Source organism: Larimichthys crocea, chromosome XV (genome assembly GCF_000972845.2).
Source record: "Larimichthys crocea isolate SSNF chromosome XV, L_crocea_2.0, whole genome shotgun sequence".
Classification (NCBI taxonomy): domain Eukaryota; kingdom Metazoa; phylum Chordata; class Actinopteri; family Sciaenidae; genus Larimichthys; species Larimichthys crocea.
The window spans coordinates 19,322,085-19,338,541 of record NC_040025.1 but is presented as its reverse complement, the minus strand read 5'-3'; the positions used below and the strand labels follow the sequence as shown (position 1 = coordinate 19,338,541).

The 16,457-nt window shown below is 40.5% G+C and overlaps 2 protein-coding genes across 9 annotated transcripts; one reads left to right on the top strand and one right to left on the bottom strand.

The window, feature by feature from the left end:
- The first annotated feature begins 205 nt into the window (after nt 1–205).
- ttc34 (tetratricopeptide repeat domain 34) lies at nt 206–7,981 on the top strand. 7 transcript variants are annotated; one of them, XR_003463863.1, is made up of 8 exons: nt 206–542; nt 1,631–3,393; nt 3,602–3,824; nt 4,859–5,051; nt 5,414–5,580; nt 5,954–6,227; nt 6,312–6,564; nt 7,330–7,573. XR_003463863.1 is itself a non-coding variant. In XM_027288729.1 (8 exons), the coding sequence occupies exons 2-8, from the start codon at nt 1,694–1,696 to the stop codon at nt 7,324–7,326; spliced, it is 2,793 nt and encodes a 930-aa protein (XP_027144530.1). In that variant the 5' UTR covers nt 207–542; nt 1,631–1,693; the 3' UTR covers nt 7,327–7,413. The 7 variants fall into 7 exon arrangements, 6 of the variants coding, with proteins under 6 accessions (XP_027144530.1, XP_027144527.1, XP_027144526.1 ...); XM_027288729.1 differs by having other exon boundaries at nt 207–542; nt 6,350–6,564; nt 7,306–7,413; XM_027288726.1 differs by having other exon boundaries at nt 210–546; nt 6,350–6,564; nt 7,330–7,981.
- A 142-nt stretch (nt 7,982–8,123) lies between these two features.
- On the bottom strand, nt 8,124–15,258 carry LOC104920213 (aminolevulinate, delta-, synthase 2). 2 transcript variants are annotated; one of them, XM_010732396.3, is made up of 10 exons: nt 15,129–15,258; nt 13,493–13,844; nt 13,267–13,365; nt 12,913–13,135; nt 12,431–12,615; nt 12,160–12,339; nt 11,210–11,374; nt 9,890–10,158; nt 9,063–9,225; nt 8,124–8,760 (listed from the first exon to the last, which is right to left on the bottom strand). In XM_010732396.3, exons 2-10 carry the CDS (start codon nt 13,821–13,823, stop codon nt 8,597–8,599), a joined length of 1,779 nt encoding a protein of 592 aa, XP_010730698.2. In that variant the 5' UTR covers nt 13,824–13,844; nt 15,129–15,258; the 3' UTR covers nt 8,124–8,596. The 2 variants fall into 2 exon arrangements, with proteins under 2 accessions (XP_010730698.2, XP_010730699.2); XM_010732397.3 differs by lacking the exon at nt 13,267–13,365.
- Between the last annotated feature and the right edge of the window lie 1,199 nt (nt 15,259–16,457).

The following is a 16,457-nucleotide window of genomic DNA, read 5'->3' as shown; positions in this document are numbered from 1 at the left end:
AACAGCTGTCCTACATTGTCCACATCCCCTGAATAGAAAACTCATAGATCCCATACAGAGAGACATTTATCATATTCACAATATGTTTATACACACATTCACCTGTTTTTTGCACAGCTGTGTCATTTTTACAACTCTTCTTCTTGAATGCAATATTTTAGTAGAAAATGTCAGTGCTGACGTTTGATAAGACATACAAACTAATCTATGAATATGGTCCATTTTTAGTTACCATCTTTGTAGGGGAAAAGTAATGAAGGCATTCCTGGAGGTTGTTCTAAATTTCACAACTTTTTCCTCGTGCAGTAGTTTCGAGTGATTTTGATCGCACATTTGGTGTCATCTGCTCTTAGTGAGTACAAAACACCACCTCTGTGCCCTGCTCTGCTTTGTTGTGGTCTTCCTATGAGCACGAGCGTTAGTGGTTTCCATTAGCAACCGGACCCGTGCTCAGAAAGAACAACAGCTCGCGCAGCCGGAGTGTCCCAGACAGACTACACACAGAGCCAGGAGGAGGTCATCGTGATGTGGAGATAGTTGTGGTTGGTTTGTATTTTTCTTTTCTTTTTTATCTTGTTGCTGTGTGTCTTTCCCCTTGATAGAGACTTAGAAAAAAAAAAAACTTAGCTTTTTGTTGTGTGACGGGACACACCGTGTTGCCAAGGCAACTGAGCCTATTGAATTACAAAAAATGGCTCCGAGGTTTTCTGTTCTCCATGGAAGAGAACTGACACCGACCGTATCGGTGAGTTGTTTCCTAACTTTAAAAAAAGTCAGGGTTTTGTTCAAGTTCAGACGCTTTTTTTTTTTTTTTTCAGCAAAATTCAAAGGAGCAGGTAGGTGAGCCATGTCCACAGGAAGCAGGACGTCTTCTGTAATTACACAGAGGGCTGACAAAATTTAAAGTTTGCAAAACGACTTGCATTGCCTGTCAATAAAAGTAGTATCAGCAGTTCCTCTGTTTACCAATGTGTGTCTCTTGTTTTGCAATACTGATGCAAAGCAGGTTATGATTTTCAAACATGTTTGGCTGAAGATAAAATAATTTATTCTTTTTAATAAAACACAAATACTGCTGCTAAAACAGGGACTTGCATCAGTATCATACTAGTAAAAAAAAAAAAAAAAAAAAAAAAAAAAAAAAAATATATATTATTATATAATATTATATATATATATATATATATATATATATATATATATATATAATATATATATGTGTGTGTGTGTATATATATATATATGTATATATATTATTTTTTTTATTTTATTTATTTTATATATATATCTATAATATATAAATATAATTATATATATATATTATATTATGTGTGTGTGTGTATATATATATATATAATATATATATTATATATATATATATATTATATATATATCTCATCAGTGAAATTCAAGCCGATAATAATAAACTTAATCATATGGATGCTTTGGTTTCAGGGCTCTTGTGTCACTGTTAATGTCATTACAAACACGTGTGTCTTTCCAGCTATGGTATAGTCAAAATGTTTGTCGTACATGCTATTTAACCCAATGAATGGTATAGTCAAAATGTTTGTCGTACATGCTATTTAACCCAATGATTTGAAAGTTATTTCCTGTTTTTAATCATCAGGTGACATCGCTGTGAAGAGGTGAAGTGAGGCAAACAGATAAAGGGGGTCCCGCTGCACTGATCATGACTGCTGTGGTTCGACCTGGAGACACTGTTTCTGAGCTATGTGAGGAAGCAGACAAGTTCCTCGAGGCTGGAGAGCTCGGTAGGGCCACCTCTCTCTACATGTCTGCCTTCAGGACTCACGCCGCCTCCACCGTGTCTCACATGCGCAAAATGAAATCCAGCCTGGGTGCGGTGATCTCTACCCTTGAAGGTTGGCTTGACGGTAACGAGGAGAACCAGCCTGCTGAGGGTCTTAACAAAGGTCTCGCAGCTGTGTTTCTATCCACACTCTGCCCCAACAATCTGTCAGCCACCATTTTCAAAATGGAGTCTCTCCTTCAGAGTGGCGGGCATGGCTGCGAGGAGATTTTTGCTCGCTGCACTGCTCTGCTTGATGGGAAGCGAAACTCTCATCTACAGGGTGCGACCAGTATGGTGTTAGAGATAACTCGTGCCCTGGCCTGCTTGTTGTCAGAGCCTCACAGCATCAAGGGGCTGAAGCTTTACCTCAAAGCTTATCAGAATAACAAATTGGACACCGTCACATTGATTAAGAACAGACAAGCTCAGCACTTGCCCAAAATAGTGAGGGCTTTTACAGACCAGGTACTGCACATACATCCTTCTCTGATGTTTGAGAGCGAGTATCTAGTTACAACAAAGGAGGATGAAAAGATAGATGGAGAGGCCTCTTCTATACTTATTGAGTTTTTGTTGGCTATCTCACCTGCTGATAGAGAAGTTCAGGAACTTCAAGCAGCATATTTGTTTTTGGCAGGCAGGTTTGGGGACAGTGCAGAGGTGTACTCTGCTCTCTTGCATCATGGTCAGAAAACATCCGACAGTAGTACACACAAGTCACTCCAAGACACTTCTGAGAAGAGGGCTGGATTCCTAACCGGTCGTGCAGCTGCCTGCTTGTCAGCAGGTGGGCGTGCTGCAGAAGCGTGCAGAGATCTAGGGGAGGCATTTGAGATCCACCCGGCCACTGCTCGAATTTATTTCCAAAAGCTATTCACAGATCATGGCACAGGGGTGGCTGCTCGCAAGCATCTCCGTCAGCAGGCAGAAAGGGGCCTGTCTGCTTACAGAGAAAGGGTTCTCATCCGCCCAGACCTGCGGTCCACTGATGGAGTTGAGCTGCTGGACCCTGTGATCACCCAGTTACGGACTCTGTGCCATTTAGAGCCTGACGGGGGAGGCAGAGAGCTGCGGGTACGACTGGCTGACTGTCTTCTCCTCAGAGGAGAACACAAAGAGGCCCTCTCAATCTGTAGCCAGCTAGCTGCTGCCCAAGGCCACCAGAGCTATCAAAACACAGTGCAGGTTCTTCGTGGATATGCGCGACTTCTCTCTGATGACCATAAGGGGGCGTTGGAAGACTTCCAGGCTGTGATTGAACACAATGCCCCCCATCCGTCCAGCTGTGTGCGGGCGCTGTGTGGCAGGGGCCTCCTCCGCATGATGGGCAGCTTAAACTACCTCACAGCTCTAGACTATGTGACAGCAAGCAGACTGCATCCTCAGGAAACAGCACTGACTGTTCGCTGCTTAGTGCCATGGAACTACCGGGGGCTGCTGTTTACTGTTTTACTTGAGCAGGGACGAGTCATGCTGGAGGGGACTGGAGAGCACGAATCCAGGTCTAGTACCAGTGGAGACTCCCAGCAAGAGAATCAGCTTCATGCACCAACAAAAAGAGAAAACCACAGATCAGGGTATGATATTTAAATCACAGACAGCCTACTCAATAGGCCTTCGGAAGAGATTATGACATATCACAGTATGAAAAGCAATGAGTAATAAAATTAATGATAAAACTGAGTCATTAGAAACATCTGTGCTATTCCTATGATCAAAATGTCTAGCAATTTTTAGTTTACTTATTCTTTAATAAAGTTCAGCTCAATACACTCTTTACATTAGGACTCCTGCTGGTGTCCAGTCCCTGGCTGTGCTGTTGATGGAGCTCCAGCCCAGTGCTGATGGGTCTCAAATCCTGGCAGCAGATGCTTTGTACCAGCTTGGCCGAGTGGAGGAGGCTTACAGGTTACTACTTTCTGTTGGCCCCATCAGTCCTCGGGCACCCATACTGGCTCGCCTCGCCCTGCTGCAGCTGCACAGAGGCTTTCTTTATGACACCAATCAGGTATGTATGTTTTGGGGCAGTGATGGCAGCAATGTTTTCACAACTCAGACCCAGTTTCAATCAGTGATTTTACAATCCTAATTGTAATTTCTGCACATATACCATACATGAAATTGACATTTTTGTTCCTTTCCTGGTGTATATGTGTTACACAAGGTCACATTTGCATGATTTGGTTTGTTTGGGAACACCTGTCACTAAGGTTTTGAGTTTGCAACAAGTTGCAGTGTATCCTCTTTAAGTGGCTTGAGCTGAATTGTCCTGCTGTTGATTAGAATAAAATAAAATAAAATTCACAATAGTGTTATTGCAAGAAAGGCCTGTGTTATTCTCATTCATCCACATTGCTCTCTGGACACAGCTTCAATGTGTCTACATTTAATAAATAAGGAACCACAAGGATTAATTATTATTATTTACCCTCGCTAATTAGATTTTAAAATTTGTATATGAGATATTTTTGCCTTTTTCACCAAGCACAGTCCCACACATGCATATAAATAAACAAAAAAGAGAAACATTTAAAACAGTCTAATCACCAATGATGTTTTAGACCGACCAATCAGATTGTTTTTCTCTAATTCACTGAATGATTGAGTCTGAATTGTTTTTATGTCGTTTTTGTTAGTCACAGATATGCAGCAGAGCTTTTGCTGTGACTTTCCTTTTATTTAAATATCACAAACATCCCTCTAAGATTCAAATGACATTCAGTTATTGGGTTTCAAGGCAAATTAGATGGGCCTGGTTTACATACAGTATGTCACTGAGTGACAAACCATTTTTTAGATTTTAGAAATGCTGAAATGCTGCAACACATAACCACATAATAAAAAAAACACTTTTTATTGATTGTTATACATTAGTAGTCAACAAGTGTAGTCTCAGCCGATCTCAAATGATTAACTGGACTGAACTGAATAACATTTGTAGTAAACATTATTCTGAAGCGATGCACCACAAGCACAAGGTTGTATCAAGTCAGGTAGCCTTCAGTGAAAGAGCTAAAGATGCTCTGTCTGTTTTCCCTGCAGCTGCTGAAAAAACTCATTCAGTGCGGTGATACAAGCTGCTTGCGCCCCCTGTTGGCGGTGGCACGACCAAAGGATCGGGGACTGCTGCAGGCACACTGTCACTCTGCTGCGAAACGCATCCTGGAGGCCACACGAGAGGAAAGAGCTGTCAGGGAGGCTGTGGCATATCTCTCCATCGCTATCATGGCCTCTGGTGATTAGAGTCAAATTGATGAGATATTGATGGTTGTTGTTGGTCAGATTCTGATTGTTGACTTAATTAATAGTGGGTAATACTTTAACCTAGATAGGGGGAACAACTGCAGAGATAAAGGGCACAAACCAGGAGCTTTGTTTTTGTGTGTTTGGCTTCAGTCCAGCAGAGGTACATCATTCAATAAAGTGAACACATTATAGAGGGCAGCCAACCTGAGAAGAAACGTGAAGCCATTTCAATATGTGCTATTAAACTGTGTTTGAATCAGTGCTTGTTTATGTCTGTGTAAAGGAGTAGCAAATGCAATGGAAAACAATAATGCTGTCAATATTGCAAAACCAATTACATATTTTTCCAAGGTGGTGAGGCAGCAGACTCTTTGCTGGAGAGAGGGAGGTGTTATGTCCTGCTGGGCCAACGAAAGACAGCCATCTTTGATTTCAGTGCCATCCTGAAGGAGCACCCAAAACATGTTCAGGCACTCTGTGGACGAGGCTTCACCTATCTCGTGCTGAACCAACAAAAGGTTATAATTTATAAAGTGAATTCTTTTTCTCTCAACTTCAAGCTACACTAGACAGCTTTACACATTAGCTGCTGAAACTCGCAGTGAAAGGTAATTTTACTTTTTAATTTCATATATATTTCACATAACATATAGTGACATCTGTAAAGCACCAGTATCCAGATGTCTCATTTTGTGTTGGCAGATAAGCCAGCACACCAAACACAAGGAATCATTTGGGCAAATCAAATCTATAGGATCTCATGCTTTTCTTTCATAAATATATTTACATTTTGGCTCATAAGACAGATATGTTTTTACACGGTACAGCTGCAGGCAATATGGTTTATGTTCAATTTCAATATATAACATTCAAATTGACTTTTCCCCTTAGGAGTGCACTCAAGATATCCTGGCAGCACTTCAGATAAGTACTGACATAGTCATCAAAGACATCCTTTCACTCAAGGACAAAGCACGGAAGCTGGTCTGTGATTGGCTGCATCAGTTCTGTCGTGCCAATCTGTCAGACATCCTGATCGTTAATGCTGTCCCCTGCCACGAAGAGCACCTCAGAGAGGCTTTTATAATCGGTGGAGCTCTGATGAGGACAGACTGCAGAGACCCAAGATGGCATCTCCTCTATGTGGACATACTGTTAGCCAAAGGTGAGATGGGAACTTGGCCAAACATTGCTGCCAGAAGTTGTTGGTTTGATAAAAGAACCATTTAACTGTGCTCCTTCTTTACAGTAATCCTTACTCCTGCTGTTATGGTCCATCTGCTCCAGGTGAAGTTAAGGCAGCAGGTGCTCATCTGTGTCAGGTGTTTGGCCAGGAGCCAAGAGATGCAGTGGCCCAGGCCAGGGTGGGGGTGGTAGAGGCCTGGCAGCAGAACTACCGCAGCGCGGCACGCAGGCTCAGCAAACTGACTGAGAAAGACTCATCCAGTCTAGACTTCCTGCTGGCTCTGATCCCATTCAATCAGCGAAAACACATGGCACAGGTAGGCCTACTCACAGAAATCCTAGACTCAGTACAGAATGAGCAACTTTGTTCAAGCTGTTGCTGCATTTCTTATTATACCATTATCAGCAAATTAGTCTCTCATCATTTATTGCATACATTTTCATAACAGGACTAAAAAATGTGCTTACATCTCTGCCTGTTTAGATAGAAGACATATAGACAGGTGTTGCAAATAAATAAAACCAACATATAAGATTAAACAACTGTTAAGGCATATTATGTAGTTATTGGATTTTAGAATAAACTCACTCACTAAATGGATTATAAAACTGAATCATTGCTGTCACACTGTCAGAACTGATCTCCTCTGTGATTTCATGATGGCCCTGTTATCTTTTCTGAAAACAATTTAATGTTACTTTCACAAAGTTTGTGCTGTCTGATGTTTTTACATGGTACCATTCTTATTTACTTCACTGTTTACATCTAAATACTAAAATGCTAAAATGTTAATATACTAAGAAGCTGAAATACATTAAAAAATAGATATAAATAGACATATACTGTATAATCTTTGAAGTATATGCAAGCACACAAGAGAGGTAGGAGTTTCAGATCAGGATCTCTCCTTGAAATGGACAGTAGGGTCAGAAAAAATGCAGTATCCATAACGAATGATGATGAACATCATTGAACAATTTTACAATACTTACAGCAGCATATTTTGTTCACCAAGCTAAAGTATTAGAAATAAAGAGTATGCATTTATAAATTGCAGATGAATTGCTCTGTATTGTAACAGGCAGCAGCACAGGAGGCCGGCAGTGTGGCATCTGTTGGCCAGTGGGATCAGGCAGTCACACTCCTGACTGTGGCTGTACAAGCAGTTGGCAATCACAGACTCCAGTATCTTCGCCAGCGGGCTGCCTGCCTCGCTCAGCTGGGCTTACACGAGCGAGCCATAGCTGACCTGGACAAAGTTATCCAGAGACACAGTGACTCCAGCTGCTCAGACGACCCCCAAATATGGGTGGAGGACTTGTGTCGGCGAGGCCGAAGCCTGGTGCTCTGTTCCAGAGAAGGAGCAGCTCTGGAGGACTTCACTCAGGCCTTGGAGCTCCACAAGAACCGGGCCATTCAGTGTGTGGAGGCTGGTCTGGGGAGGCTACGTGTGGCTGAGTGCTTCCTGCGGGGGGCGTTGCAGCACTATGGAGAGCAGCAGCTCGATAAAGCCTGGACATTGATTGAATGTGGCCTTGTTGTGGACAGTGAGAACACAGAGCTTCGTAGATTGAGGGCAAGGGTCAAACGAGAAGTGGCCAGCCCCTGCAATGTCAACTAGAATCGCACAGGGAGCAGGAGCTCCAGCAGTGTCAGTGCCTATACCTAAAGATGTCGTATTATGGAGGTTCAATCCAACTGATGAGATATCTTTTAAAGGTTCTTTGAGGACACAGTGCTTCAGTTCATATTATGTCTTCCAGTTTCTACATAGGTTTGTAGGATTGACAGCAGTATTTGTTAAAACATTTAATATCTTTATAATGACACAAACGCAATATATTGAATAAGAGAAGGGTATGTGAATGGTAGAGATTCTCAACACCATAAATTTATTGAATGTTTTGAGGCTTTGATTATAGTTCATACATTTTATGACTGAAACTTCAGCTATTGAGTTATTGTGGAAATGGACGCAAAGCATGATGATTAAATGGTGTTAAGGAAATCACGCAACATGAAATAAAATAGCATAGTTTAATTCAAACCATCACACCTAGATAAATAATTTAAAGAAAGTGCCCAGTGTGCAGGTTTTATGCTTAAAAAATAAATAAATGGAGGATGCACAACTTTATTTAATCATGTCCATGACAGCAAACACAATTTAGTGAGCATAAATGCAGGAAAACAGAAATAAATAAACTGCAATTTGGCCAAATGTGCTACAAATCAGTACCTCAGTACACGTCTCAGAGCATCTGGACTTCACAAATTAAAAGGATGTTGAATATACCTATCATTAAATGTATACATATACTGTATGAGTAACTACATGCACTTTGGTATTATGCATACACAGTAATATATTGTGGTTCCATGTTGCCGAAGCAGGATTTCTCCCACTCGCTCATAAGGTCAAGGTGTAGCGGACGGTCACAGAAGGTGCAAGAAGCCGAGGCCGAGTTGTTGAGGGGGAGTCCTGCTTCCTTCCACACCTCCACCAGTTTATCTGTCAATGAAACAGACATTAATGAGGATTAAATGCCAATATTTATTTCTATTTAACTGTCTTAAAATGTCATGTCTGGTTATTTCAGCGAGCACACACTAAAGTTATGGTGTAGTTTTGCTGCTAAAGGACAACGATTTAAAGATGTCTACAGAGTATTGTCATTTTGACTGCACTGCAGTATGTGATGACAGGTGGATGCCAAGAAGACAGAGCTCACTACAGACAGACATAAATCACTTGTACCAGCCATTGTCCCCACTTAACTCTGACCTAATTTCAGTAAGCATCCCAACACTCACCCACAAAGTACTCCATCATTGGGGGTTTGTGATGAGGAGATGGAGCCAGGCGCAGCAGCTCCTCGCCACGAGGCACTGTGGGGTAGTTGATGGCCTGGACATAGATGTTATGTCTCTCCAGCAGGGTGTCACACATCTTGGTGTTCAGTTCAGCGTTGCCCACCTAGAAAATGGAAGTGATATTGTTTTGGAATTTTTGAATTTTCTACCCTTAGGCTACACATGGTCACATGTGGGCCCTGAGGTCTTTAGCAGTATTAATTGTTTGTCTTTGACTAGGTGCCACCATATCTCAACACTGTGGTGGCCGGGGTCGAAGAGACCTATTGCTGCTTTCTTAGACATAACAGATAGCTTGTTGTTGACGTTACAATCTGCGTAAACAGACATCTGTGTCTCCAGACTAGAATATGCTGACAATAACACCTCCATGAATTCTGGGCGTGTACTATTTGGGGTGTGATCTTTGGGCTTAAAGTCTATCCACCAAGATGAGTTTGTCAGAACGTGAGACCGACTCAGGCACTTCTGATATACTTTGAGTGTGTCTCTAATTCTTCTTGGCCAAGTGTCAATAAATAATACAGCATAAGACATCAGAGGCTCCTTTCTTTCTTCCTGACCTCACCATTGACCTTTGACTTCAGCAATTTCTCCACAACAGATATAATGCTTCTATTCAACACAATCCACTATGGTTATACTTTATGTGTGATAAAGGCTGCTGGTAATATTATTATTGAATATTTCTGTTTATTTTATATTTTTATTAATTAAATTAAACACTACGGACTCTATGTTTCGAGTCCAAGGCTAATTCTTCGTACATGTATGGGGATGATGTGACTGGGACAGTTGACCACAGGCAGGCCCTTGTCCATGAGCAGCTGCCTCATGTGTTTGACGTTCCTCTGGTGGTCTCTGCGGAGCTTCTGTCCCTCAGGGCTCTTCAGGACTCGGACGGACTCCAGGGCTCCAGACAGGACCATCGGGGGCAGGGCAGTGGTGAAGATGAAGCCAGCTGCGTAGGAGCGCACAGTGTCCACCAGGGCGGCGCTGCTGGCGATATAGCCTCCAACACAGCCAAAGGCTTTGCCTGGAACAACAGATGACAGAGGCTATGTGAGGTGAGGAAATAATCAGTGTTGGGAAGTATAGATATAGATATAGGTATAGATAGATAGATAGATATAGCATAACAGTTCAAAAACCACAGCGAATTGATAATGATTATGTATTTCTACAATAAAATATTCAGCGAATTGATAATGATTATGTATTTCTACAATAAAATATTGCTACTTTTACTAAAATCAAGAATCTGATGGATATTTTCTCCACCAACAACAAAAATGGCTATATATTCTGAAATTTTAGTGTCTGAAAACTTAGTGAAATTAGGATTTAAACTTTTTTTAAAGGGTGCCCTGTATGTAACAGTAATAATACAAGGCTCTGACACCGTGACTGGAGTGTGGGTGGTGCAGTGGTTGTTAAGGTAGCTCTGCAGAGACCAACTTCTGTTGCAATATTTAAATGAATATATGAATTTATATACATTTTATTTCACTTAAGCTGTTGATAACGCTCACTGTTCTATTTTGAAGTCCCACACACTTTAATATATTTTATAAAATGTTCAAGTTAAACTGTGTGTTCATATGTCACTATCCATTTATTTCAGTTTAAGCTTATTAAATGCAGAGTGAACAGTGAAGTTAAATGTTGTAATCCAGGATTAGTTTACACTTGATGTGTTCTTGACAGGGATTTCAACCTAAGACCCTACGCTTATCATAAAGTTGCCCACAGCACAGACTCTCTGCTGACGTTTTATCAGTGCCACCAGAGAGGGTGTAGAGCCAGCATCCAGCTGATAAAACCTCTGCTTTTTTTGATGAGAGCTCACTCCTTTCTTGTCCTCATTTAACCAACATTGGAACAGTGTCACCCTTGTTGAGTGTTATTGGTGCCACGTTGGCAATACGACAGTGTCGGTTAGTGCAAGTGGCTGTAAACTGGAGTTTGGCCAAAAAGTGCGGCAATTAATCTATGACTGTTTCAAGCCATTTGCTTTGCCCTTTTAGTGTCATCTTTCATGACAATATTATAATGACATGAAGCTGATTTATTCTAAATATACTCACCTAAAGTCCCAGAAACAATGTCAATCTTGTGCATAACATTGTCCCTCTCTCCCACTCCGGCTCCATGGGCTCCGTACAGACCCACAGCGTGAACCTCATCAACAAACGTCAGAGCTCCATAACGATGAGCTACATCGCACAGCTCTTCCAGAGGACATATGGCACCTGAAAGCCCCAGAGAATAAGGTGTTATAATTAGCACTGTGCAATATAGGTGAACAACAGGAAATCCATGCTTCAAATGTCATCACTGTGAAAGATAAAAATATGTACTACACACTTATATCATACACTCATCACTCCTACGTATAGAAATAATAAGACATTTCTATCAAACAACCTTTTTGTGTTAAAAAATCCTCCTCGATATGTTCACAGTCATCCATTCAGTCTACCTCAGCTTGTGCTTTATGGAGCTGTCAGTGGTGTAATATCACACAGAGAAATAGAGTTGAGGTGGAAACTATTTCCTCCCTTAGTAGACAGTGATGAATGACAGACTGAATAATTATATATTTTAGAAATATAAGCACCCCAGACTTGGCTTTTTTTTTATTGCCTAACAATTATGAACTTTGCTCATAATGACTGGTGGACTATAATATACATATAGAATTAGCAAAGTGACATTTCTTCTCATTAATGGCACTTGCAGAGTTTTTCTTGCTTTATCAGAACTGTATCACCACTGCACAGTAAACAACAGTAAAAGATAATGCCATAAAAATATATTTTTCAATTTTAAAACTATACATCACATTTGTCAGATCAGTATCTTGACTTTTAATGTAACTAATTTATGTCTAAACTCTTCATCTAAAGGTTTGGGTTAAGTAGATTTACTCTCCAACATGTATCTAAATAAACAAACAAAAAATTGAATAATCAAAAAAAGTGGAAAATCTAAATGATCTCCTCTATCACTACAAATAACATTTCACACTACTCACCGTCCATTGAATGCACCGTCTCAAACGCCACTATTTTGGGTGTCTTGGGGTCAGACTTTTTCAGCAATTCCTCAAGGTGACGGCTGTCATTGTGGCGGAAGATGAAGCGTTTGGCTCTGCTGTTCCTGATGCCCTGAATCATTGATGCGTGGTTCCCTGCATCAGAGTAGATCTCGCATCCTGTAAGCGACATTGAACACACCATGAAACCCTCTAAACAATAACAACCCCAACACACTAACCACTTCAATCTATGAATAGCAGTATTTACCTGGAAGCATCCTTGCCAAAGTGAAGAGGGTGGAGTCATTTGCCACAAAGCAGGAAGAGAAGACCAGAGCTGCATCTTTCTGGTGTAAATGAGCCAGCTCCTTCTCCAGAGACACATGATAGTTACTGGTGCCTGAGATGTTCCTGGTTCCACCTGCTCCTGCACCGTGTCTCTCCAGGGCATCTCTGGGATCATCCAGGAAAAAATGATCAGTATCACATGCCATGCCAAAAGATGTCCCATCATTTTCACTGATCAATAAATCTGTGTCTTATATTCAGAAAGAACTATCTGACCTCCATGTGTACATCTACCATCGAAACACAAATGGTGCAATGCAATGCAAAGACTCAGAGAACATGACATTGCCTCCTTGACTTGATTTGATATGCTATGATCAGACACTGACAGGCAGGTCTTTGAACCTAATACCTCACTCTTTGACAAGAACTTGACTGATTTCAACTGACTTGAGATTATACCTGATTGCACTGAGGACTCGTGGGTGCCGACTCATCCCCAGATAGTCGTTGCTGCACCAGACCGACACCTGGGAGGCCTCCCGCCCATTGATGGAGTAATCCTCAGCAAAAGGGAAGATCTCAGCGCTCCTATTTACAGTCTTGAAGACTCTGTAAGTGTGGTCCTTCTTTTTCTCAGCAATCTTCTCAATGAAGAAGCGGTCATAGTCGTAGCTGGGGCCCACTGCAGGAGTGAAAGTTTAGACTGACTTCACTTACAGTACTCAATATACAGATATGAAACATGTATTACTAGACTGCATATTGAATAGGTAATATTAATGTCTTTCAGCTCATTTTAACTGTAAAACATACTCATGCTGTCCTTGAGGAGGTGGGTGACTGTGTTGTTTTGATCTGATGTTGGGAGCATCCTTAAATCCTTAAAACTCTTCAGCAGTGAAATCATTTTATCTGTAAAATGTAACAGATTGCAGGTCTATCAGTGTGAGATGTTTCTAATTGCTTGCCCTCTTCACTTTGATATTTAAGAAATGTAAAAGTTACTCTGAGGTCACCACAGCTGATTCATTCCCCTTACCTTCTTTGACATCCTCCTGTACTTCTGGTCTGGCTCGGACCACCCCGAACTGAGAGGTAACAAAGGGGCAGTCTTTTGATACAGTCACAGCCACATGAGTAGCTGTTTGAGCAAACAGCCTCTTTTGGTCCACTGCAGAAACTCTGGGAGTTTTTGGCTTTGTGGGTGAGATGCTCAGCTTGTCCTCCAGAGAGGCTGGGCTGCTCACACTGACCTGGCGAGCGATGATGGGGCATCGATCGGCCAGAGACATTAAGGTGGCCCCTGTTCTCCTCAGAGCCGGCTTAGGGGCAGACTTCAGAAAGGGGCAGTGATGAAGAAAGGCAGCCATTGTACTGCAGCTGCTTTTAGTCTGAGAGAAGGATAGAGGATTAATTTTGCTTTATTAAACACCCAAGGCTGACTCATCATATGAAATACATCCGTAAAGAGTGTTGTAAAAGAAACATCCCATCACTTCTACAGTATAGTCAGGTGACTGAACTTGTCACTGAGTTTCATAAAGCTAAAATCATATTATAGTTTAAAAAGTTAAACACGCTCAAAAGGACTCGAAATGCATTTGTTGATTCAGTTTAACTACAGAGAGCAGACGGTGCCTCCTTCAGGGTGCGGCAGGTTGCTGCTGCTTATCTTCGTCCTGCAGGCGCTCAAGTTCTGCCCTAAAAGACATCATCAGCTGATTACTGCAGTACCTATCAATTAGTCCTCTATTAAACACAGCAGGAGTGCAACGTTTTAAAATATATATATATATGTTATTTCCCTGCTGTTTAAAGTTTCTCAGATTCATAGGGTAAAATGGATGTTGGATAGAAAATTATAGTCTGCCCATTAATAATCCACCAAATTAAGACAAAACAATAATAACAATATTTGATCCAGATTTTAATAACTGATGACAGCCTCAATGTGAAGTTTAATTAACAGACTCAGGCCAGCTGTATTATTTCCCCCACAATCTTCTGCGGTCAGCAGATAAGGCAGTTCTTGGAATCTGTGGCTTTCTTTTGTGGTGAAATATTATCTTTACGTCATCCTGTCAGGGTCTTTTAAACACCACAAGTAGGTCAAAAAAATATACTTTATCTTTTTTGTTGTTATAGAATACATTACACTATTTAACACATGCAAAAAAAAGAAAAAAGAGAAAAAGAAAAAAATGCCACTTATGCATTAGTTAGCTATCTTTGTAGTATCCATACAGTATGTCATGTTTCAGTTCATGAACTGTCAACAAAAATCATTTAGTATTCCTAAATGCGTGTCCAAAAATAAATATTCAGATTCAATATTCATGCAGTCAACATACTAGGCACATTAGTTTAAATAAATATCAATAATATAATACATATAAACAATTGATGTAATAGCAACAAGAAATAATAATAATAATAAATAGTATTATATAGAAATATATATGACAATAACAATGCTAATAAGAATATTCATGATTGAATTATCACCATCACTTATCACCACCACAACAACAAAAATTAATTAATAATCATTTAATACTAATAACAACAATAAACAAACAATAAAATAATATCATCACCATCATCATCACCATAATAATCACATATATAATCATAATATAATAAATATACATAAATAATAACAGTCAGAAGCTCACCGGTTGACCTGCACTGAGGACGAACTTCAAACCAGCAAATAGACAGAAGGTCAGAAAGTGTTAACAGTTATGGTCAGATGTTGTAGAGTATATGCAATCATCTCCACTCCCACCCCTCAGAGATGTCATGGCCATCTCAGCTTGGGGCCACCCAGAAGTTTGAGTGCGTGTGCATGGGAGGTGCAAAGATGCTGAATGGCTCCACTGAAGCTGTGTCATTCTGTCATGTAAAATGACTTAATGGTGGACAGTAAACCAGTGAGAATGCCTCAAAATGTTACAGTTATATATAGTAAATAACACAGTAATAACTTAGTTTTGGTGATATTAGTTTATAACAGACTATAACACACAATAATGCAGTTGAAAGCAGAAATAATGTATTTGTTATCAACTATAACTCCTGTGAAGAATCTATAATTGGTTAGTAAATTATTGAGCACATAGTAGTGGTGTGTCTTTTCATTCATTTTTGTATGAAAGCGAAAAGTTTTTATTTTATCTATTTATATATTAATTAAGTATTTTTGTCATTCACTTGTTCACTCTCCATGACAACTGAGCAAATCCATCTGCTTATAAAGGCCATGAGAAGAGATGAAGCTTCAGAAGAAATGTAGTCATTCATTTCCTGTTTATACTCCAGTTACACAGGCTTCATAAAAATAAACACCTTAAATATCTAATTTCTGTAATATAGTGTGTTTGTATGCTGCTTACATCTGGGGTTAAAGTGTTGCGAGCCTGATGGCCTCTTTAACACACTTCATTGTTAACAGTAACAGTATAGAAAAATATTAAGAATAGCCACAATAATTAAGCTCCTAGGAAACATGTAGGGTGGGATAATTAGGCTGAGAGTCCCCCAAAGGACTATTCCAAAGAGCACTTCATCATTGTTTCAAAAAGAAAGGCACACTCTTTATCATGTTTTCCCCACCAGGAACCCGAGAACATGTCATAATTTTCTTTAATGGTCGTTTTCTCTACTGGAGGGCACTGTATCACGTTTTCTCCACCATCAGCCTTAGAGCACTGTCATTTTTTCCACTGGAAGGGCACTCTGGAAGGAACTCTAACACATTTTCTCCACTGGGACCCCTCAAGCATTTTATAATTTTCTCCACTGGAAGGGTACCCTAGAGGTCTTTATCACGTTTTCCCCCACCGGAACAGCACTGTAGAGCATACAATTATTTTCTCCACTGGAGTGGTACCCTAGAAGGCACTTAGTCACATTTTCTCCACCGGGAAGCCTAAAGCACTTTGTTATTTTCCCCAATGGAGGGGTACCCTAGGGCACGTCGTAACTTTCTCCACTAGAAGGGC